The sequence below is a fragment of the Apteryx mantelli genome, chromosome 1 (assembly GCF_036417845.1).
Source record: "Apteryx mantelli isolate bAptMan1 chromosome 1, bAptMan1.hap1, whole genome shotgun sequence".
Taxonomy (NCBI): domain Eukaryota; kingdom Metazoa; phylum Chordata; class Aves; order Apterygiformes; family Apterygidae; genus Apteryx; species Apteryx mantelli.
In genome coordinates, this window is record NC_089978.1 from 3,784,336 (window position 1) to 3,808,284 (window position 23,949).

The 23,949-nt window shown below is 49.0% G+C and overlaps 2 protein-coding genes across 3 annotated transcripts in view; both read left to right on the top strand.

Annotated features, from left to right (window-relative positions):
• Positions 1-9,541, top strand: part of GDPD5 (glycerophosphodiester phosphodiesterase domain containing 5) — a 179,079-nt gene extending 169,538 nt beyond the window's left edge. For both annotated transcript variants that reach the window (XM_067309589.1, XM_067309652.1), the window contains exons 15-16: positions 5,325-5,437; positions 6,798-9,541. In XM_067309589.1, the coding sequence (XP_067165690.1) occupies positions 5,325-5,437; positions 6,798-6,913 (229 nt within the window). In that variant the 3' untranslated portion in view covers positions 6,914-9,541. The remainder of the gene's footprint in view (positions 1-5,324; positions 5,438-6,797) is intronic.
• Positions 9,542-16,071: 6,530 nt separating this feature from the next.
• KLHL35 (kelch like family member 35) lies at positions 16,072-22,781 on the top strand. The gene is made up of 6 exons (XM_013961951.2): positions 16,072-16,961; positions 19,514-19,698; positions 20,588-20,706; positions 21,179-21,367; positions 21,928-22,116; positions 22,593-22,781. The coding sequence occupies exons 1-6, from the start codon at positions 16,072-16,074 to the stop codon at positions 22,779-22,781; spliced, it is 1,761 nt and encodes a 586-aa protein (XP_013817405.1).
• Positions 22,782-23,949: the final 1,168 nt, after the last annotated feature.

Consider the following 23,949-nt stretch of genomic DNA (forward strand, 5'->3'; position numbering starts at 1 on the left):
GCAGGGCCAAGCTTCATTTTTTGGATCACTCCATTGGGGTAACTCTGGTCATGAAACCCCCAAGTCCGTAGAAGGAAGAAGAAATACTAGCACCATAAAGTGGACTTTTTTTAGGAAAAGGCTTACTCTTCCAAGAGCTCCTACCTTGTGCGTCCCACTCAGGAGAGACCTATTTCCCTGCTATCAGTGGCTTCTCCACCACGTGGAAATATTGGTAGCTGTGTTGAGTTTATACCAAAAACCAGTTGCAGCAGAAGTGCCCAGCTACCTGCTGATATGATTCGGATCTGGGAAATGGGGCTTGGCCTTTGGCCTTAAACATGTCATTCTTTTTCCTTTGTTGTGTTTTGTTTTGTTTTTTTCCAAGTCCTTTCTGGGGCAAAACAAGAGCTGCTTCCTCCACACAAGGATGAGGGGGTGGGTGGGAACAGAGCCACCGCTTCGATGTGCTCGTTCTCTCTCCTACGCATGGCTTTTCTCTCTTCCGTAGTTGCGGGTAGGAATTGCTCATGCTATTCTGCTTCAGCCCTGATGACAGGATCCGTGCAGCCTCTCTGGAGGGGAAATACCAACTGTGATGACTTCTAACCAATCTTTTTTGCCTCTTTGCCTTGTTTATTTTCTTACTGCTGACTGTTGTGCATGTTCCTCCTCTTTCTCTCTCTGCTGCATTCTGGCATCTCACAGCTATCACATGATCAGGTAATTCTGGTGCTTTCCTCCTCTTCCTCTTTTTCATTCAACCTTCCTTTCTCTCTCTTTCTCCTTCTCTGCTATGGCTTCACTGCAGATGGGCAGGGCAGAACACAGCTTTTAATGATGCTTTCAAACATCTGGTTTCACAGGGGACCATAAAAGTCTGAACATTGCATGGTCTGTTATCATGAACACCACGAGAGCCTGATGCTGAAGCCTGCGGGTGTTTTGAAGGCAATCTGATGTTCTGTTACCTTCATCTAAGACACTGCCTTTTAAAACTGCCCTATTCTAATGTCCTGTAGCGTGCTGTAATTGGGAAACTCCTCGTGGATGTAGTGCTTTCCACACAGAAATGATCCCACTGCAAAAGATCACCTTCCTTACTGTGGTCACCAGAAGTTTTTGAGTCCAGTCTACTCTAAGTTGGCCAATTTGGAGTTACCATTGATATTTGAGAGTTTGTTTGCCTATCCTCCCTGAAATGTTAAAACCGTGGGAGATGGGCAATGAAGAAGCAGTGAGTTTGTCATGGTGTGCTCACCTACACCAGGTGCATGTTTTAGGAGCAAATTTTAGAGACTGGGGCTTTTCTGTGCTATGTTTCATTCCCTTTCTCTCCTGGTGGAAGAAAAATCCATATTTAACACCATAGGCCAGGCTCTGCTCTCTGTTGGAGGAAAAGAGTTATTTTGGATTTTTGTGATGCCTTTGAAGTAGCAGCATGGCTGTCTCTTGTGACTGGCTTTGTGCTACCACCAGTGAAGCTTCAAGGCTTCTAAAGAAAAATGTAACCTTGTTCAGGTCTGTAGAGCATCATTTTTGCAGCCCTGGGAATGAATCAGGAGGGAATGTAAAGGTTTGGCTCTTCCACTGCTGCACTTGTTTGAGCTTGGGATCTTTCAGGAGCCTCTTCCCAGTTACACCACTACAAAATTGGAAACACAGTATGAAAATAAATAGCATTGCACTCAGGAAGGAAGTGAGCCTGGGATGCCAGATTTGAAGCTCCCTAAATTCGAAGCCCAGATTTCTCCTTATATTGGCTGTTTTCTCCTCAGTAGCTTTTATCCCCTTGGAGGGAGGCTCTATCATCTTTCTGCAGTAAAGCCTTCACCACTTATGTACTCGGACCAAGTTCTGTGTGTTACCTTCTCCATTCCTTTCGCTTTGAGCGATGGGGTTGTATTTCTAAGGACCAGCTACTCTGTGCGTGCACTTACCGGCCCCTCTCCCTCTGTCCACCCACCACCTCGGGGTTGGTGTGTGCCACCTGTAAGTATTGCCTGCCCCACGAGGTACCCTGGACTAGCAACACCCAACGTTGATCCGCAGAAGGCCATTCTGCAGCGCTGCGTCCTTGCACTACCTTCCAAAACAGGACCTGGCTATGGGGCCAGGCTGAGCCCTCCTTGGGTCCCCTCTTGTCTCCCCCTTGCTCTCAGGCTTGCATGCCACGGGTGAGGAGAGGAGAAGGACACAGAGGAGTTGGGCAGGCTTCAGACGAGAGTGGTAGCAGGATGGGGATGCTCTGCAGTTGTGGCTGGCTTGGCTCTTTGCTCATCTCCATCTCTTCACCTTGGCACCAACCTACCCCCGGTTTCTCCCCAACCTGCCCTCTCCCATCCCCTTTCCATGCTGTTTAGCATCTTCCCTCCAAACCAAAGGCCCCCGGTTGTTGCCTTAACATGGTATGTGCTGTCTGTGTGTCATTGCCCAAGTGTCTTTCAGTTTGTCCTATCCCGTGTCCATCTGGTCCACTTTGCCAATGTGTCAGAACAAGACTGACCTGCTCTCATCTGGCACAGCGAGCCTTGCTCTGGCCTGGCCTTTTTGCATGCTGCTGTCCTACATGTGCCTGATAACAGCGTTGTCCAAGCTGGTAGGAAGGGTGCTATTTTATAGTAAATAAGCTCTCTGGTTCTCCAGAGCCTCCTGACTGTTGCAGGTAGTGTTTTATATGGCATTGACTGGAGCTGCATCACAGTTAAATGTGCTGGTGGCTCTTGTGCTAAGAGGATGTTTCAAAATACCCCTGAAAATAGGGATGGTTGTCGAGAGCCTGATTTCCTTTCTGTAGCCACCACACGGGAGCTAAAAGAATAACTGCACTATCCCTGCAAGTTTGATCTGGTTTTGATGTTGCTCCTTGGGTGTTTCCCCTTTGCAAACACATCCCAGCTGCTAGCCCTGCTCTACTTCTCTTACCTGGAGGTGAAATTCCCTCCCGGATCCCTAGGAAATCTTGGCTTGATCTGCCACCCCCCTGTGCTGGCCCTGTTATGAGTCTTCTGATTTTTGGGGAGTGGGGACTCCCAGGGTACCTGAGGTCAGTATGTCCCAGCTCAGGCTGGGGCACAGGCTGCAGGAAACCACTGCCCAGTGAAGCAGTCTGAGCAGTTGAGTTGCGTGTGTTTTTCCCCCCCTTCCCCCAGCTTGTTCAATCAGAGCAATGCACTCTTGTAAGAGGGGTCACGGGCCCCTCAGGCTATTAACTGGCCTGGGTCCGACTGCAGCCACCATGTGAGGTGGGGAGAAGAGAGCAGTGAGCATCTCCCTTGGCAGGAGGAGAAAAGCCCTCTGTCTCTGCCCACTTTGAGTCTTGTGCCCTCCATGGGACATCTAGGACCTGTGGCAAGAGGTCTTCATGCCCTCCAGCTGAGCAGCCCAGCTCGATGCTGAAAATCGTGATATTGTAGGCACAGAAAAGACTCACCTCTGTAGCAATATATTTTGTTCTTGATTATAGTTTAGGAGGGTCTGATCCTGCAAGCTCCTAAGCACTTGCAATCCCATTGACTGTAGTGGGAGCTACAGGCAGGTTAGCTACCTGCGTGGGACACTAAGGGCAGAAACACTTTTCTTCCAAGCCAGAGTGTGGCTCAGCTTAGATAATGATGAAAGCAAAATAGCTTTTATTTTCTTATTTTAATCTTTTTAGGCTTCAGTGGCTTCTCTACCTCCTTGTGCTTCCTGTGTTGCTTCTGTCTGTGGGGCTGTCAAATATGCAGCTTTGCCATCCCATCCCCTCTTCTCTCTGTAGCAGAGCAGCCTTCATCCATCCCCTGCTCAGAGCCCAACAGTGCAGTGCTACCTGCAGGGAGCTGGGAAAGGGCTGAAACCCCGTGAGGTTGGCACCAGCTAGATTTTCCCGGCAAAACAGCAAAATCTCTTCTACGGACGTTGTTTTGTCAGGCTGATGCTGTGAGCCCAGTCCAGAGATGCTTGGGGCTCCTTAAATCCTTTGCAACCAGGGGTGGGGAGGGGAGTTAGAAATTTAGGAGAAGATGGTTGCCCCCTAAAACTCTCCTCCTTTTGTGTGCATGAGCCACTAGATGGTGCCAGAAGATAGGAAACCCCATAAGCCACCCTAAATCTCTGCTGTTTCTCCATCAAATGGCATCCTAACATCCCTGGCTCCAGCAGGGAGACCTGGAATAGCCTCCCGAGGGATGCAAGCCTGAAAGCCTTCCTCTGTGGTAAGGAGATGAGAAGAGTAGGTGGGATTTGGGCTGGGAAAACATGGCCTGAAGAGCATCTCTTTGTGAAGGGATCTTGGATACGGCCGCTTTGTCTGAGCCTGCCGAGCCTCCCTCTCCCCGCCGCGCTGCAGCAGCCTGCCTTTTGCTCTTCAAGCAGATCCACAGCCAAGCGTCCCTATGTGTCAGGGTAGCTCCCAGGCTGAGAAAGAGCTTTAAAAGCAAAATCCCCTTTAACTTGCTGCCACCACTCATTGCTAACAGCAACCATTTTCTTTATTCAGTAACTGGGGGAAAAAAAAAACTGGCTGATTTTTAACTTGCAGCCAGATTCCCATCATTCTCCTCGTATTGTTCATGTGGTAAAAACTTCTGGCAAATGCTGAGTTTACTGAGGCTTAAAAAGTGTGGTTTTGGGGTAGAAACAGCTACCAGGCTTCTGGATCCAGTCTGACAGCATGGGCTTCATCCCTTGCTGTCTTCCAGCCTCAAGCCCTCTCTGGCTGAGGAAAGGAGTTGGTGAGGATGTTTAAGCAAAGACCCCATGGCATTTGGGCAGGGAAGTGCTCTGGGAGAAATTGCATTCAAGGACACCTTATTTGACAGCTACTTGTGTTGGGACTGCTTGTACTTTCCTCCAGAGGAGCTTGTGCCAGTGTCTTTGCTGTGTCTCAGGTTTGAGACCTTAGTTTGAGCTCTCTCCTCCCACAAATGTCAACACGTGACACTGAAGAAAAGGTCATGTTTTCTTTACTTGGCTCAGTCTTGTGTTCCTCTCCCTCTTTCCATCCTCAAGAGTTGATATAGTTTACCTGTGGTCATCCCTTAGGGCAGTTGGGTAGCTGATGTGACACAAATTGCTTCTGGCATCTGTTGTCATTGGGGAAATTTGTGGATTGGCACTGCTGGAATCAGGAAGTTCAAGGTGCTGAAAGATGACCTGTTTTTTATGTCTGTACCCCCCTGAGATAACATGCTCCTTCTCATCTCTGAACATCCACCCGCCATGTGGGGTTGTGTAGACGCGGGGGAGCGAAGGCATGAGGGTCTCCGGGACTTGCTGGTCTCCAGGCTGGTGGCCCCTTGCTTTGAGGAGGCTCCCAAGGTTGGGGGGGGACCAGCCCATGACATCCCCCTCTTCTCTTGCAGGTGGCGCCTAGGAAACATCAGGACATACAACCCAGAGCAGATCATGCTCAGCGCTGCTGTGCGCCGGTCCAGCAGGGACGTCAAGATCATGAAGGAGAAGCTGATCTTCTCAGGTATGCATGGGACACAGGATGGGGTGGCTGGGCTGACCCAGCTGCATTGAACCATGTGTGGGATTTGGTGCCAGCTCACCCATCCCAAACTGGTTCTGAGCACCGATTTGCTCCGATATCCTCCATTTAACTTCCCAAATTGTGCCACACAGTGCACTCCAACGTCCCACAGCTTCATGCGTGGTTGATGATTCAGAGGGGAGAACAGCTCTAAAATTACATAAAATAGCAGCATCCTAAAACACTAAGTTGCCACAAATAGCGGTGATGAGCTTGGGGTGGCCTTGGCAGTCAGAGGCACTAGAGACTGAGGGGTTCCTGATGTCCTCACGTTCCTCCTGGCTTTTATTTGCATTGGTGCGTGTTGTCCCCCTCCACGGGGGCACCTTTCCCACGTGCCCATCTCAGCACACCTCTAAAAAAAGCTCTCAGAAACATGTACAATGAGAGAAATGTGTTCAGCTTTGAAAGATTAAAGTTAGTGCGTTAAGCTGGAAAACTTGCATTTTAAGGAATGTGAATATAATTCCCCCTTGGTGTTTTTTTTTATTGGTTTTCTTTCTTTGTATTAGGGACTAGAGACCTCCAGCAGGGATCAGGGTTTATTGTACTGCACACATGCAGAACAAAAAGACAAATCTTGCTTCAAAGAGCTTATTGTGTGAAATGCAGGCCTGGTTCTGCTCTCCAGAGGCAGTGAAAATTGGGAGTAAATCAGGTCAGCCCAGAACGAGAAAAGCCTTGTTAGTCCTATCAGAATTAACTCTCCCCAAAATGTTCTCGACGTAAAATGTTCTTTAGAGGTAGAGGATGCATATTTAAATTTTGTGCCTCTGAAACGAGTGTTTTTGCTTGGTGTTTACAATTAAAATATTAGTGGAGGCGCATTTTTCCCAGTGAAACCAGTGACTACAGGAGCTCTCCCCATTTCCAGAATGACAGTCTGGGCTGAGGAGATTAAGACCATCCCTTGCACCCTCTGGCAAAGGCGGGCAATTCAGCCCATGGCACAGCGCGTCCCAGTATCTGGGAGTCTCGTTTTGCCTCTCATGGTGGCGGGATCATCAGGGCCTGAGATGTAGAGGTGAGGTCCTGCTGGGAACCAGATCCTGTTCAGATTTGGCGTAAGTGGGTGTAAACTGAGGGTAGCGTTTCTAAAGCCTGGGGGAAAATCCCTGCAGGATCCCAGAGGTCCCATTCTGCATACTGCTGCTGTGCTGGAACTTCACAGCTGCTTGGTGCCTCAGTTTCTCCATCAATGCCCAGTGAGGAAGGCTGTGAGCTGCTCCGGGGCTCTTAGATGCTTTTATTGTTTTTTATTGGAGCTTTCACAGTATCTTCCCTTCTCTGCTCTCGCCAGAGATCAACAACGGTGTGGAGAACACGGACGAGCTGTCGCTCTGCTCCGAGAATGGCTACTCCAACGAGATGGTGACCCCCACGGATCATCGGAACACCAAGCTGCGGATGAACTGAGGAGCTCAGACCCAACGCTGCAGCGCGGCTGGCTCCCCGCGTTCCCTTTGGCAGCGAGAGCCGTGCTCTCCTGCCTGCTCCGGGATGGGAACCTTTGAGGAACTGCTGGTTGGGCAGACACCCCTTCCCGTTCTCCCATCGGTGGCCACTCCACCTCTCTGGTTGTGAGGTCGTGGGGCTTTTTTGTAAATATGTAGAAAGTCCAATTTTTTTGTCTCTTTTTTTGAGTGTACCTGTTTTTCCAGGGCATGAATGGAAATACCTTGTTCATTAAATCATCCACCTTATGGCTGAAGTTATTTGAATCTTGACGTGACAGCCTTGGGGATGCCGGGGAAAGCAGGTGGGACGTGGCTCCCCTTTCTCTCCCCGCTCACCTCCACTCCTTTCCTTGGTGCAGCAACTGTGTAGCTGAACTCTGTTTAAAACGTACGTTGTGAAGTTCTCGTGAAGAGTCATTTTTGTTCTTTTTTTTGTTTGTTTTTTCCCTTCCTGGGCAATGAAGTTTTAGCTCTACTTTAACAGGAGGCTGTTTGGAGGAGAGAGAAGCTTTCCTAGGAGAGGAGATAGCGCTGCTCTTCCCTGCTGAGGTTCAGAGCCAGGGGAGGAATTGCACTGGCTCGTTCTGTTGGGCACTTTCTCCCTGTCCTGTCCCCCTTTCCCCAAATGATGCTTTCAGGAGAATGGCCTTTTTTGAAGTAAAATGACCTGCTGCAGTCTTAAAGCAAATGGCTGTTATGTGGCCTCTGCTGGCAGCAATGATTTGGCTTCAATTTTTTTCTCTCTCCCCTGAGTGGGGCTCTACTGAGAGCCCTGATGGCTTGCAAAAAGCAGTGCCATGGGTGCCACCACCGCTCAGCGATCTGGCTGAAGTGCCTGCCACTTCAAGTGGCATTTGCAGTCGCTCCTGGCTTGCCTGTCCTTGCACCTGCCGAAGAAAAGGTGGCATTGCAGTGCGAGCTTCTGCCTTTTGGGGCCAAGCAGATGCCCATGGGCGAAGGATTTGTAAATAGCTTGGCAGGGGGAACTACCCAGGAAAATAATTTATTCCTGCAAGGAGACCTTATCTCCTTGCTTTCAAAGCAGAATGTTCTTGAGGCTGCATGTCAGTGTCCTCCAAAGGAGCGACAGTCTTGCAGCAGATGCTGAGGGGCTCATGGAGGCGAGAGCTTTCCTCCGCGTTTTTCCAATGCAAGAGGCTATAAACCAAAATCCTAGACCAGAGGTTAAAAAAAATAAAAAAATAAAAATCTCAAACTAAGTAGATTGCAATTGCATTTTTCCCCTCCTTGCAAGAGCTTGCAGCCAGCCCAAGGGAAGTCTCGACTCTCTGCTCCTGCTCTTCAAGGCGTGGCTGAGAGAAGCCTGTTTTTGGGTCACTTTGCTGTTCACACGGAGCCAGTTCCCAAGGCAGCTGAAGCCAGCCAAAAGGCTGCTGTTGATGTGAATGGGTTTTGGCTCGTTCCCCATGTCCTTCTGGTGTTGGGTAGCTTCCTTCCTTGCTGCATCGCGGTTGACACGACGTGCAATATAAGAAATCCCATTGATCATGGGCTTCCTTTGAAGTTTGGCGTGCGCTGCCTTGGAAATGTGGGGAGTACGAAAGTTGTTTCCCATGGAAGGAGTGGGAGCCAAGGCTGAGGCTTTGAGTGCTGGCCGAGCCGGGGTTTCTCTGCAGAGCTTGCGCAGCCGGAAGAAGTGACCTTGCAGAAGAGAGTGGTATTTTGGGGGTGCTGGCGTGTATCATGTTAGACACCAAACGCAGGCTTGGTATAGCCAGAAACAAGACATGATACAAGTTCTTATCATGGCAGCACTAAACTGCTAATTTTTTAGCCGTAATCCAGTAGTGTTTTGAAACACCAGTCTTGTGCTTAGCGCAGAAGAATTGGGGGCAAAACCGGTCAACTGAGTTGTATAAAAGGAAAGAAATGAAATAAAATGCCAAAGTGACAGAAGAAAAATGTTCCTACTAATAATGCAAGTGAGTAATTAAACCTTAATTGTGATGCTTTAATGTGCACTCCCTAAGCAGTGCAAATCAAGACTTTAAATCATTTGCATCTGCCCTGGGTTTTTATGAATGTAGGTGGAGAAAGACCCCAGTTCATGCTCCCTCTTCCCTTCCCTAGTACACTGTCCTTTCATATGGTACTCTCTCAAACCTGTGAAAAAAGGTGGGTTTTTTTCCTGCAGAACTGCAAGATTTTGGTGGAATTGAAGGCCTTTGAGAACAAGTTGCTTCTCCCTTAAATGTGGTGCTGTATTGAAACATTCCTTGCAGATTGTCATTGCCAAGTGAGAGACTTTGTTAAATCTCGGCATCTGTTGATAATCATCTGCATGTTCTGTTCTTATTCTTGAAGATGATTTTATTGAAAGGTCAAGTGCTTAAAAGCTTGGAAGTGTAAAAAGCAATCCAATGAAGAGTTGCTGATTTTTTTTTAAATTATTATTATTATTTTTTACAATGAGACCCAAACCTTATGCGTAATGCACTGACTGTTACCGTTATCGTCCTGAAGATTTGCTACCTTTTTTTTTAAAAAGGATGAGACTTTTTTGATGCAAATAGAGCTAGACCAAAATAAACTCTGCAATGCTCTGTGAAATAAACTGTCAGTATTCCCCTGCCGCTCCGTGACGTTGTCGTGTGTTTGGGGCTTGCTTGCAACGTGACGGTGCCTTGCTCACTGCGTCACTGGCGTTGATCTTCTCCCCGTGCTTATCCTTGTCTGTGCTTTATGGGGGACACGGACACTTTTGGGAGAGGGTCTTCCCAGAGGAGCATTTGGAGATCTATCCTTCTTGAGATCAGTGCAGTTGTCTCCCATCCCCTCTTCCATCCAGATTTTAGATGATAGTAGCTGAAAAGCGGTTGAGTGGGGTGGAGATGACTCTGCAGAGCTGTGTCTTGAGCAGCAAATATAGAATAATTTTCACTGCTTGTGGCCATGGGGGGGGCAATGATGCGCCCGTATAACTGTTCAGGCAGCAGTTTTAAACCAAACCAGAGTAAGCAATTTATTTTTAACATGCATTATGCAAGTCATTGCCCCAGGGTGCTATGAAGGCCAAAAGCATGAGCAGGTTCAAAGAAGCATAAATGGCTCATGCACCCATTAGCAGCTATTAAACACAGCAGTCCAGATGCAACTTCCAGCTTGGAAAGTCCCCGACAGCTCTTTGCTGAACATTTATATTGCTTGGTGCTTGCTCTCTTTCTTTTACTGTGCTCCAGGATCTGCTCCCAGCTGCAGTCAGAGGATGCTTTGGGTGAGGAGGGGATCTCGTTTGAGCCAGCGTGGCAGTTCTTATAGATTCTTCATCGTTAAGTCGCTGTTTTCTGCAGCCTGTGAAAGGTTGCATTTAATTGATAGTATTTATTTTAATCCCTTTCATCTATCTCGCTGATTGGTGATGGGTAGTCAGCAATGTGTCATGAGTTTGGCTTCAGGAACACACAGTTTGCATGTAAAAAAATAAAATAAAATAGCCCTTGGGGAGGGGGTAAAGCTCCTGATATCCCCCAGTACTGAGTAATCTGTAACTGGGGGCTATCATTGCTGTTCCCTAGTGAGAGATATTGGAAAGTTGAAAGAAGAGAAATGAGAGTCGTGTCGGCTGCATCTATATTATTCAAATAAAAACACTGAGGATTAGTCGCTGGCACTGAGCCCAAATGGCTTGGGGCAGCCAACTTTGATGCCATTTAACTCTTTCTGCCCCTCCAAAACTGCCCTCATTTGTAAGAGCTTAGTGGTACAGCTGAGTTAGTTCTAGTATCTGGGAACCTTCCCAGCCCTTTAAATTTGCCAGTAGAGTTGTAGTCTTGGGGTCTGGGAAGTGATGCTGATGTGACCATGCCCCAGGCCTATGCAGGCAACTGCCTAAGAAGGACCTCTCAGGTATCAGCTAAAGCCTTAATGCGGTGCAGCACCTAGGAGCTTGGAAAGTTCAAGCTGGAAATGAGAAGTCAGGCTGCAATATAAACGGAAGAGGAGATGTGAGATTGAAGGCTGGTTCCCTGTCTCCTGGGCTCCTAGAGCAACGCAATGTCTCTTCAGCTGGAGCACTAGACCGAACGTTGAGCTCAATGCAGGTATTGACAATGGATGAAACTAGTTTTTTTCCTCATAAGCCTCTCTTGTTTTCTCCCTCTTCTCCTTCCTGAGGCCCATTTCTGCTTCGGTTGCTTCTCTGCCGCCTTTATCTGTTTGGGTCTCCTGCTTTGGTCTGTTCTCCTGGATGCTATTGATTACCCTTTGCTTTTGTTAACTGGTTGAGATGGTGTCTTGACACACTCCATGGCAAGGTGGAGCTGTGGATGGTGGTGCCAGGGCTGCATAGACAGATGTCCTGGACAGGATGTGTTTTCTTCTCTCGGAGCATGAGTTTGGAGGTACAGACCACAGTGTGATTAAGCCCTGGTCATCACATCCCTCAATGTTCCTCACTGTGGCCTCAGTTACCTGATTTATCAGCAGCTCTCTCCTACCTTTCTTCTTGTCTCTTCCACTTTTTTCTCCTCGTTTTCTCTTCAGCTTAGCCACATCCCTTCTCCTTCCTATTCCTTCCTCCTCTTGACACATGCACACTGTTCCTTTCATAAGCCTTGGTCTTCCAATTGCTTGCTCTGGAGTTAGCAGTACAGCCTGTCAAGACGCTGCGCTTTCCTTGCAGGCTCCTGGAGCTCCTGGACCAACATCCCTTATTTCCATTTTGCATCTCTTTAATGCTTGTGGCTTTGCACCTAATGGCTTCTGTGGGCTGCCTGCCAAGGGCTGGGCATTTTTAATGCGAAGAGAAGAGATTTTACAGGGAAGCAGGACTCGCAATGGTGCACTGTTTTCAGTGTCTGCATCTACCCTGGGAGGAGACCCAGGGCACGTGGAGGGGATGAGAGGTTGGGCTCTTGCTTCTGCACAGAGCATCCTTCCTTGAGTGCTGTCTGGCAGACACCCCCTTCAAAAACTCCCATGTGCTCACGCAGCCCTCTGGGATGCTTAATGCCCTAGTTTCACACAAGACCACCACCAATCTGGGCTGTAGCACAGTTCTCTCATGGTGACAGGCGCTTTGGGGCACAGTGGCATCGCATGGGGAGATCCAGGGCCAAGTGCAGTGTAGTCTGGCTGTAGTAATCTTCTCACTAGGAGGCTTGACATGGGCAACAGGGACAGCTGCACCCTAGGAAACCTTCTCGTTGCAGTCACTTTGCGTATTTACAGCATCTTCCTAGTTGGTTCCTCTGTGGCTGCAGCCCCCTGCCTGAAGTGGAGGATGGGCTTTGAGCACATCAGCAGCCCTGTGCACTGCTGTTGCAAGGAGAGGACAGCTTTGCACGCTCGCTGAAGGGTTCCTGATGCTCCCGCATGCTCAGGAGACCCTGTCCCATGGGTGCTGTGCTGCTGTTTGGCCTGGTGACCCAGCTCCCAGCGATCTCTACATAGAGAAAAAACAGGTCTGAGGCCACCCTGCATGGCCAGGCACCCCAAGCTCCGCGCATGCCTGGCTATGGCAGAAGTCCTGGCCAGTGCCGCCTGGCAGTGCCAACGCTGTCTGAGCGGAAGATCCTAAGAACAAATCCTTCCTCCAGCCCTCCCAGCCCACTGTGCAGGCTGGGAAACCACAGGCTCTTTCCAGGTTGCCAGCGATTCATATGCAAATGGTGGGAGCAAGCAGGATGCCAGCTTGTGCCCAGTGCCTGGGTGATGGGACAGGAGAAAGGAGCCAGACAGCAAATGTGGCTGTGGTGCCTCAGCAGAGAGGTGGTTTCACCGGAGTGACAACACACAGGGGTTGGTTATTGCTAATATTTCCCTGCTGCCTATCATGAAATAATACTGGGTAAGAGAGGAAAGGTGGTCTGTGTCACACTAGGGGTTTTGTCAGTCTTCAGGACAGCAGTTACTTTGTGGAGCAAATACCGGCTTCCCAAGGGCTCCTTTGATCCCTGCTATGAGCATTTAAAAGTCCAGCCAACTGTTGGGATTGGGCTGCAGAAGAGGGTGCGGAAAGCCACACGGGGCAAACCTCCCCTTCTGTCCTCGTCTTCCTCATGGACCTAATTACCACACTTTAATGAGGGGCTTTGCAGCTCTTCCCTGTTCCAGTCTGTTCCTGCTCCGGGTGCCTTTCTGCTCAAAGAGCCGTATTTTATTTATCCTCTTTGGTGTGGTTTTCAGTAAGTCGGAGACTCTATCAAATGAATCGTTCCACCTGGACTCCAGTTTGCTCTCCAGATGGCTCAGCCCTCTTAAGCTGCCCTGGTGTAATATATTTTTTTTCCTAAGCTGCTATGGGTTTTCCCTGGGTCCTGGCTCCTCCCTGGCTGGCTGTTATTGACAGCTGCATGGCTAATGCCCTGTAGCTCTCCAGCATGTCATTCAGGAGAAACAAAAGCAGATTTCTCCCCCACCTCTCTGGCAGCGAGGATAAAGGGGATGCTTTTGTGCTTCCCGAAGCATTGCCGGAGAAGGGCTGAGTGTGCCTTGCAGCGGCGACCTGTCTCCGTGCAGAGCCCCAACACGAATGTGAGCCCTCCGAGAGGGAAGCTGAGGCTTGGCTAGGTTCCACCTGGAGGACGCGACCTGCTGGCCAGGTAACATTTGACTTCTTGCACTAGCATTTGGGGAAGCATCACCAGAAAAATAAAACCATCGCTGCTGTGTGGGACTCAGATGGAGAGGGTGATCCGGGGCGGGGGGAGGTGACCTATGGTGAGGAAAACTCAATCCCTCTTCAGCCTCGGCATCACTTGCCCTGTGGGTAGACAGGGGGGCTGTGAGCTGGGCAAAGGTGTCTGGCTTACTCCAGGAAGGGTGGCAGGGGGTTTCTTTGTATGGAGGTCAGCCCCAGCTGTTTCTTCCCAGCACCGAGCTGTGCGGAGCTGCAGGTGACCCCGATAGCTTGGAAATGTGAGCAGGTCAGGGACAGAAGTGTGGACAGAGATGTGTTTGTCTTTGCCGGAGCTGCGTGCGCCCGCAAAATGCAGAGCTTGCCATGCTGTGTGCAGAAGGCATCTCTAGAGACCCGTCTTTGTTGTAACTTCTCTAAATCACTTCAGTCTGGCTAAGAGCATTTTTCCTTCCCTGCATAGCCCTGAAGGCCTGTCATTGGCGTTCGGAGCGGCTGGAGCTTTCACCCACTCCTCCAGGGTTTCTTAGGTATTTATGTAGTGCTTGTCATGCTGCTTTGACTGCTCCTCAAGTCCTGCAGCACCCCTGTGACAGGGTCAGAGCTGCTTTCCCCACTGCTGTGGGATTTTGGAGACACAAAGGAAACAGTGATGCTTTCTTGGGATGGAGGGGTGGGGAGAGGATCCTGAGGACTAGACTTGTCCGTCCTACACCCAGCTACCCGGGTAAGGCGCAGCCAGGATGTGTCCTCTGGAGCACGGGAGAATCTGAGCACCTTTGGAGGTCTGAGCCCCAAAGAGCTCCAAAACTAGGCACTCTGCTGTTATCAAGCCTCAGAAAAGCAATCTAAAACCTGCACAGCCAAGGCTGGAGCCGTGATCAGGCATCTCTGTCTACTCCCGAGCCCAGAGTCCTCTGCTGGATGCCTCCACTGACACTGTCCTCTCCAAGAGTGCTGGGTCTCTGCCCTGCTTTAACACACAGGTGGTGGCGTCGCTGTGCCCCACTTATTTAAAGTCCAGACGGGAGTGCAGATGGGCAGGTGAGCAGGGATCCAGGTTCAATTCTCTCCTTTCATCCCCCCCGGGGAGCCGGTCTGTGCACCAGTGATGGGCCAGACCCAGCTTTTGGGCAGAACTGGAGGAAACGTGGCAGAGCCAAAGTGTCGGGGGTGATCTGTGGAGGGAGCTGCAGAGGGTTTGGAAATTGTAGTTTGGGGTCTCTGGTTCACTTGCTATTGTCAGAGATAGTCAGTTCTTGTCACTATTTCAGTGCCACGATGCTCCTCTCCTTTTCAGATCCCCTCTGCAGGGAGAGACCCTTCTCCACAGGGATAAGGGGAGTAAGGGCTCCCAGATACATTTCCCAGGAGAACTGGCTGCCTCCCTGACCTGTTTGAGCAGGGATTGCCCATTTGGATGTGCAGCTGTTTACAGCCTCCTGGCTGAGCATGTGACTTTTAAAGTCACCCAGAGAACAACTCTAGCAGAAAGGTATACACAGACATAGGCATCGCCCCTGCCTTTGGGCAGGTCATTTCTTAAGTACCTTTGGCAAATCTCAGTCTCTCATGCTTGCCCCTGGATTTTGTCCTGGAATAAGACTTCTGGGGAAATATGGTGGACACAAAAAGTCAAAATCCTGCATTGTTCTGGGCTGGGCTGTACCACGGAGCTTTTGTATTTGGCAGAGTGGATAAAACAGCCAACAAAAGTGGCAAAGTGTCAGCAAGAAAGGAAAGGATGCTGAGGTGTTAGTTTGAGGCTCCGATTTGGTTTCCCTCGCTGACAACAACCTTTCTACGTGACCTTAGGAAACAGTCACATATCCTCTGTGCAGTCAGCTCTTGTAGCTGGGTATCAAAAGCTGGGGACACTACATAGTGGAAAACCCGACTGCCCATCTGGACAGAGTAAGCTAGGTTTATATGTCCCATTTCTCTTATAATGGTGTTGGACCTGAGCTGATCCTGGAAACCTAGTAGCCTGATGTGTTTACACCTAAGCTCAGGATCCTTACTGGGCTGGGTGTGCCCTTGCAGAGCTGGCTTAGGAGTTCCCATGACACTTCTGGTTTGCAAGGTGACGTTCTCCCTCAGTCATGATGACTGTATATCCCCTCCTATCCTTCGCAGGGAGAAGCAGTGTCTATTGATTGTAGGTAAAGTAGACAAAGGTGCCAGCAGGGTATCATGAGGTACAGCATAGGTTGGGCAGGGCAACTGCCTAAGGAGAAAACATCTAAAATAAGAAGAGGTTGGTCTAGTGGAATAGGCTTGGGTGGAAAATACCCTAGTGCCCATCGTTATGGTGTGGTTTGGAGGAAATATTTTGTTGCTGAGGATTAGCCTGGGGGTGAGGATGAAGAGGCAGAGTCTGGTTGTATTTTGGTTGGAAGCTGTACTTCCTCGAGGCACTGAGGCACATCCAAAAACCATGATGGTGTTGGATATGGCAGCCAGGTATTTTAATAAGCATATTGTTCTTCTCTTATCTCCTTCACTCCTTCTCGATCAGGATGCATCGGCTGATGAAAGAAGAATCAAGTTACAGAACAAGCAGCCTGGAAAATGCGTCTCGGGACTCAAGCAAAGAACAGCTGCACATGAAACTCTGCAGTGGGTCCTGCCATGCTGAGCAAATCCTCCAGACGCTAAACTCCTACCGGCAAAGCGGCATCTTTACAGATGTGGTGCTGTTGATTGATGGACAAGAATTCCCCTGTCACCGTGCCACTTTGTCAGCCAACAGCACATATTTCCGGGCCATGTTTGGTAGCAATCTCAAGGAGGGCCACCAGGATATCATCAACATCCAGAAGATTTCTGCTTCCACCATGTCTCTCCTTCTTGACTATATGTATGGGGGGAATATCATCATTCAGGAGGACAATGTTGAAGACATTTTGGAGCTGTCTGACTTGCTGCAGATCTCCAAGCTCAGAGATGCTTGTGTCACCTTCCTCGAAGGTCAGCTTCACCCATGCAATTGCCTGGGCATCATGAAGTTTGCTGATTCATTCTCCATCACTTCCCTGACAGAGAAGAGCAAGAGGTTCATGCTGGAGTGTTTTGTGGAGGTGTCATGTCATGAAGAGTTCCTGGAGATGGGGGTGAAGGAGCTGGTGGAATATCTTTCCAGTGAGCAGCTGGTGGTCCCCAAGGAGGAAGTGGTCTTTGAAGCAGTAATGCGCTGGGTACGGCATGATATACCTGCCAGGAAGGGAGCATTGAAGGAACTCCTTGAGCATGTGCGTCTGCCTCTACTCGACCCCACATACTTCTTGGAGAAGGTGGAAATGGATGGGCTCATCCAGGACTCAAAGGAGTGCATTCCTCTACTGCATGAGGCACGCAAGTACTACATCCTTGGGAATGAGGTCAGCTCTTTGCGATCAAGGCCCAGAAGGTAAAAACCAGCATCTTCTTCCCTAGACCTACATGGCCTAAGTTCATGAGCGGAGGGCTCTTGGGTTTTTCTAGGTTTTCTGACTTAAGACATTCTTTCACATCTCTTATGAAACCTCTCCCTTTAGCAGCATGTTAATATGAGGAACTTAGCTTTACAGCAGGAATGAATGAGGTACTTTGGCCCCTGGTACTGTAGTGACTCTGGCTCAGTGTCAGAGAGGAACCTTGCCTTTCTTGTGCTTTTGCAATTCTGCTTAGAGCACAGGGAAAGTTTCTTTCTGAGAGCAGTCATGCTACTGGAGGTCACTTGACGCTCACAGTGCTATAAAGAGGAGGCAAACAATCTTGTACTTTTGAAATCTGTGTTTTGATGTGAAATTTATTCCAAAATATTAATTTGTGACAGGATAAGGCAATTTTGGTGATTTTTTTTTGGAAACAATTTTTATCTTTTTCAAACTGCAGAGCAGGTAAAAAAGCTATTTACGTTTTAAATTAAAGCATAAAGGAAGAGGTCATGTTTCTGCTATTTTTTTCTTCCTGGACAGAAAGGAATGGTAGCAATTGGCCATGGAGGCAGATGAGAACACAGCCACATCTGCAGCCTCGCAGTGATCAGCTTAGGCGAATGTGGTTTTCCAACTCCTCAAGTCAGCTTAGGTCATGAAGCAGCACAGAAGCTTTTTTATAACATGGGCACAAGTTGATGAGTCGTGCTAGACCTTGGCTCCCCACAGAACCAAATTAGGTATCCCTGGGCCATGTTCTTGCAGCCAGGAGTGCTAAAGTCACCATGAAGAAACACCAGGCAGCATGGTGACATTGAGGCTTGTCACCTTAGCTCAGAGCCAAACTATTCTTTTTCATCTGGCTCTTGCAAAGCTATTCAGGTGCCTGCCCTGAGCCCTGACCCGTGGAAAGACTCACAAGACTATGACCTATCATGAAGTGACTCTACTACTCTGACTCAAATAGTACTGGAAACCCTGTAGCTGCATTTGGGCAATTTGATGCTTAAATAAGAGATTAAAGTGCCTTAGCAGCTCTCCTGTTGTAGTAGCCAGTGTGAAATACCTCTCACTGAAGGTCCTTCAGCCCCAGCCTGCACTAATCAGCTCTTCTCTTCATAGTACTCACTCCTGTCAGCACAGGCCTTGCTCAGCTTGACTCACTTGCGACCTCCCTGCTTCCCAAATGGAGGCACTGGAGATAGCTGCTTGGCTTAAAGGGCTCTTGTGAAGTTTACATTAATGCGTGCAAAACATTTGTTAGCAAGATGTGCTCTGAACACGCTGCACTGGGTGTGCAGTGATGCCATCCAAATGCATGTCCAACCTGTGGGCAGGCAGACATGTTTGTAGCTCTTTCTTTCTGGCTGAGTTCACCAATGGGTAGAGCATTGGGCTCAGACGTGATTTCTATTCCCAGCTCTGCCACTGGTCTACTCTTATTTTGCCTCTTTTGGTGTTTCCCCTGGTATCCCCAGGCTGTCTGTTAGCAGAAAGACTCAGACACAGTCTGACTCCTCCTGGCCATCAGAACCGTGCCTAGCTCACAAACTTTGCTGCAAGGTGTCAGGAATTAAGGTTCAGGAGTTTCGTGCTCTCCTGCCCTTCAGCCCAAGGAATCCAGACATTTTGACCTCTCAGTGGAGTGGCCTTGATAGAAGGCTGAAGGTTGCCCCAAAGCACCTCAGAAGTCCCACCCTGGTATGTAGGACGTTGTTGTGGCAGAGGGGAAGAGGTGATGTGAATCCTCTCAAGCCAAGGCGAGGCTTGAAGCAGGGTCTTCTCTGTGCTGAATGCCACAACAGGCCATTATATAAAGAACTGCTCCATAAAAGGGTCTGTGGTGACCAGCTCAAGGAGGTAGACAGCTAAAATTGATGGGAGTAAATGCCACCCTCCGTGGTCACATTTTACCTCCGTCCTTTTATAGCTTTGGCCATAAGTGAATTGTCTCAAACCATGGCAGGGCCCAGGATTGTCCCGCAGTCTTTCAAATCCCCTCTCACTCTCCTCCTTCCTCTCTCCTTCCCTCCTGCAGAGTTGTTCCTCTCTTGCCACGTACTAGCTGGCAGAATTTTCCTTTCCCTGCTGTCTGTCTCATCTGCTTGCTGCTATTACGGCTGGAGAGAGTGAAATTTCCTGGAAACACTTCTCTCTCCAGGCAGGGAGCTTGTCACAGGCCATCTGCCAGGAAAGGCTTTCCACGCTCGTGGCTGTGCGTTGAGGATTAGGCTTGATTGCGCGGAAAGGGGGAGGGCGAGTGGCAGAAGCCAATCTCGTGAAGGGCTTTTAAAGGTCCCTCTCCTTCCATCTGCAGTTTGGACCCCTTCCCACACAAACCGAGAGATGCCTTTAATTTGCACATGCAGCCAGGAGGGAAGGTGCAGAGTGAAAAGACTTGCCTTAGAAAATCAGTAGCGTATGCAGGAAAGGAGCCTGCTCTACCCACTGGGCTGTGCTGCTAGGATCCTAGATGGGCTGGTGGGGATGGCAGAACGGAGTGGCCTGACCCATGGACTCACCCATGCCTCTCTTGGTCTAGGTTCATGGAGATGGCAGAAGTTATCGTCATTATTGGGGGCTGCGATAAGAAAGGCCTTCTGAAGCTACCCTTCACAGACCTCTATCATCCAAAGAGCAGGCAATGGACAGCCCTCTCCAGTGTGCCCGGCTATACCAAGTCAGAGTTTGCTGCCTGCACACTGAAAAACGATGTGTACATATCAGGTGAGATGCCATGGGCAAGCTGGTCCCTTCCTGGTTAGGAAGAAGAGCAATGAGACCTCCGCTTGGACAGCCATGCCTCAGGTCTGTTCACTGGGGCCTTATTCATGTGCATCCCAGCTTGGTAGCAAAATCGTTTCTTCTTGGCGAAGCTTATTTTTATGTGGTTTGGATTTGGATGTCCCAAGGAACAATTTCACCTTTGTGGGAGGATGGAAGTGTTGATAATATTTCCCTCCCGCTTTTCTAGGCATCTGTCAAGTGTTTGGCTCTACAATGAGCTGGATTTGGTGTGTGCAGCCAGATAGGGTTTTCTTTAACAATAGGGTTTCCTGTCTGCTGCTCATTTAAAATATAATGCCCGTCAGATGTATTCTGAGTAAGGAAGGGTGAAGTGTAATAAGTGCCTTGAAATTCAGAGGATATCTCCCTTGGGAGGCTGAGTTTACACAACCACCAAGTCCCTGCGGAGAGGAACATTACAAGAAAACCCTAAAACGGGCTTATGGTGAACAAGTTGTCCTTAACCAGCTTTGTAAGGGCCCAGACAATCTTCAGGCCTGGTTACAGTAGAAATAAGGAGCGTGGACACCTGGCTATCAATAGCTAAAGGAATTGTGCACAAGCTTTCTTAATTCACACTGAGAGTGTGTGCGTATGTTTGACTGCCAAACAGCTGAACCTTTGGCTAGAGACTGCTGTAAAATATAACATTCATTTTGGAAGGGGGAAGGTCCTGTGGGTTCCCAGCAGGGTACTAGCTGGCTTCCCAATAACCATATTCTGGTCTAGGTTGTTCTGTTGCATGGAGGAGCTATGCCTTATTGTGGTGCAGTGAGGTGATGGGACTGTCCTTGGGATCCCACCAGCCCTCCATCCCTCTGATTTTCAGGGGGACACATCAGCAGCAATGATGTTTGGGTGCTAAGCTCCCAGCTGAACGTCTGGATCAAGGTTGCGTGTCTGCAGAAAGGCCGATGGAGGCACAAAATGGCAACGCTTCAGGGCAAGGTAGGCACTGGCCTGATTTTTGGAAGAAGTCATATGGAGCACTGTCCTCCACGTCTCCCACTGCCCAATATAATAAGAAGCTGTCACTATTTGTTTGTCCTCTGGGTCATTTAGAGATGATTTTGATGGGAGAACAACTGGGATGTAATCAAGGTGTCACTGTTTTCAGTTTGGTTTTGTGTTGTCACCTGAAATAGCGACAAATGAAATCTGAAACTTGTAGCAATAAGACCTACCATGGGATGCTGCAAGACTTCTGCAATTGGCTGTGTAGTTTTTGGGTGAAAACTATGCAGTGTGGGGCATTTAAAACTGATATATCTGGCTGCCGATTCAAGGAGAAGGTTTTACCTTGGCTTGGTGTCTGTCCTTCTGGACGTCTTAGCCTTACCCCATGTACTCTGTGGCAGCACAGCCCATTAGGCGAGTCCGTGACTTTCTAATTGGTTTGCTTTTGCTCCTTTTGTGGCAGATCTATGCTGTGGGAGGGTTTGATGGTTTTTACCGCCTCTCCAGTGTGGAGTGCTATGACACCTTCTCCAACAGCTGGTCGACCTTGGCCCCGCTGCCTCAAGCCGTGAGCTCAGCAGCCGTGGTCTCCTGCCTCAACAAACTGTATGTGCTGGGTGGTGCTGTGGACGACAGCGCAAACACAGACAAGGTATTGCTGGCAGGAGGGTATGAGGGTGACAGTAGTGTAGAAACAGGACTGAGACATGCAAAATAAGCCTTTAGCCAGCTCAGGAGCAGGAGGTAGCTTAGTGTAGGTCTAGTTTCCGGCATTGCGCTTTGAGAAAGAGGTTTGAAAGAAAGGCCAGAAAGGAACATCAAAAATGGACAGAGACCAAGAAAACTTGGTCCACTAGGCAATGCAGAGAGAAATGGGGTTGCCTAAGCTAAAAGGGAGTGAGCGTAAGTCTTCAAAAAAAGGCAGCTGCATAAAAGGAAGGCATTACATGTTCTTCACATCTTCTGGGATTAGGATAAGTCATAGATTTAAAGGGAAGCCAGTGAGACTGGAGAGGGTAAAGGAAAGGTGTCAGGAGTTTGTTGTACGTTAGGCATGGTTTCAGTAGAGTCGGTTGCGCACTGGTCTCTGGGTGCTGAAGCTCCCATTTGCGGTTCTGTCACTGTGCACTTTTAATTATAGCGAACAGCAATTTCATCCAAGCATGGAGACAAGGGAAATTTATGTTCCAATAGCTGTGTTTCTCCTCCCAGGTCCAGTGTTATGATCCAGAGGAGAACAAGTGGACACTCTTGTCCCCTACCCCTTTTTACCAGAGGTGCATCAGTGCTGTGTGCTTGGACAACATCATTTATGTTGTAGGTGGACTCCTCAGTAAAATCTTCAGCTACGATCCAAGAAAAGACAGTTGGCGAGATGTGGCCACTCTCCCTGGACCGCTGGTAAGGAAAATTTTTTAGAAAGAAGCTCTGAACCTTTCCTCTGTGCCAATGCCATGCCAATGCCAGTGCATTCTTACAAGCGACTCCTTTCAGGGAGGTGCTGACTGGTTTTCTGGGCTGTTAGCTTGCTCATGAGTCTGTGCTATGTCTGGCCAACTGCCAGAAACAGTAAATGTCATATTGCCAGCTTGAGGCATTTCAAATGCCTAAATTCTTGCTGAAAGAGTAAGGTAGTGGCATCTAATATCACTGTGAATCAGAGGAAAAGTAATGATCCCCAAACGTCATGATGAAGTAGTTCCCCAAAAACCCACAGTTCCCAAGAGCTGGACCCCACTTTTCCTACCTACCTTCCCTCCCTTTTGCTGGACAGGTGAGAGTTGAGCCCATTGCAATGACTTGTTCCCCTGCTCAGCCCCACTGCATAAAGCCGGAGGGCTGTTCCTCAACTCTTGGGCTTTTCTTCTCCTTTCCAGGAGAGCTGTGGCCTGACAGTGTGCGGAGGGAAGATCTACATCCTGGGTGGCCGAGACGAGAACGGGGAAGGCACGGACAAAGCATTCACTTTCGACCCGGTAACGGGGAGTGTGGAGCAGCAGCCTCCACTGCAGCGCTGTACCAGTTATCACGGCTGTGTGACCATCCTGCAGCGCATGAACAGATGACCGCGGGGCTTCTACTGCGTCCACCTCCCAGCCAGAGCCTGCCCTTGAGACAGTGGCCACCCAGCGTGTGGATGGACAGCCCGCCTCCTCTTCCTCTGTGAGGAAGGGCAATACTAGCCATTGAAGCAGATGCGCTCCAGCCAGGCCCTGACCAACCTCTGTTTTGTTTTTGCAGGCCTGATGACACCAATGCTTTTGATGTTGATCTAAGTGAGAGGAGGGAAGGGTGCTGAGCTGTGTGAAAGATGCACTATGGACCTTGCAACAGTAGGATTCAAGTATCATTGCACCCTTGAAACTGCTGAATCTGATCTTTACATAGGTTTTCCTGACTGTAGATTATGGTTTTCTGCTATGTTGGAAACAAAGTCTCGCTGTCCTACAACGACATGTATTCTGCTGGTCTCTGACTTCTGAGGCTGCTGCAGTCACAGTTACAGAATCCAGTTCTCTAGCTAAAGCTATCAGATATTTGCGCATTTAGCTCTATAGAGCCCTTTTTCAAACCACGGCGCTGACCTAGATAGTGGTTGACAGCCACAAACTATTAGTCCCATTGACAGTGGAAGGCTGAGGTTGAGACTTCAAAGTTGATATTCCAAGAAAATTTCTGTGCTAAATCCCTAAATGCCTGGTTAAATAGTGCATGCTCTGACTCCATTTTGCACATGTAAAAGGTTTTCTTCTATCCCCCTATAGCACAGAGTGCTGTTTCTTTTCGTATGTGTTTTGTGGTTGGACTGTTGTCTCACTATGTCTTTGTCATTGAGAGGAAAAGTGAATTGTGTAGCCAAGAGTTCCTTCTTTGGAGAGCAGAGGTGGGGGAATATTAATGTGTAGAAGTTAGCCATCACTTACATAGCAACAGTGGCATGAAGAACTGAAGCATGGTAGCCGCAGAATTGCATCTGGCTCAGTTTGGCTCCAGAGTATGCTGGCAAATAGGAAAATAATATTTAACAAATTGGATACAGAGTCCCCGACAGCCCAAACATCTACCCTGCTCTTAGAATGGTTCTTGGCACAGCTTTCGCCTGTGTCAGCTCTGACTTTTCCACACAGTTCCCAGGCGCGGTTCAGGAGCTGTCATGGTCCAGAGTGTTCTCCATGTGCAGCTGGGGGTAGCCCATTTGGAGGGTGAGTTTGATAGCACAGACTGCGTTGTTCC

Coding starts and splice junctions, on each gene's coding strand:
- KLHL35 (XM_013961951.2), top strand. CDS start 16,072: ATGCATCGGCTGATGAAAGAAGAATCAAGTTACAGAACAAGCAGCCTG. Junction 21,368..21,927: donor ACAGCGCAAACACAGACAAG/GTATTGCTGGCA, acceptor TTCTCCTCCCAG/GTCCAGTGTTATGATCCAGA. Junction 22,117..22,592: donor CCACTCTCCCTGGACCGCTG/GTAAGGAAAATT, acceptor TCTCCTTTCCAG/GAGAGCTGTGGCCTGACAGT.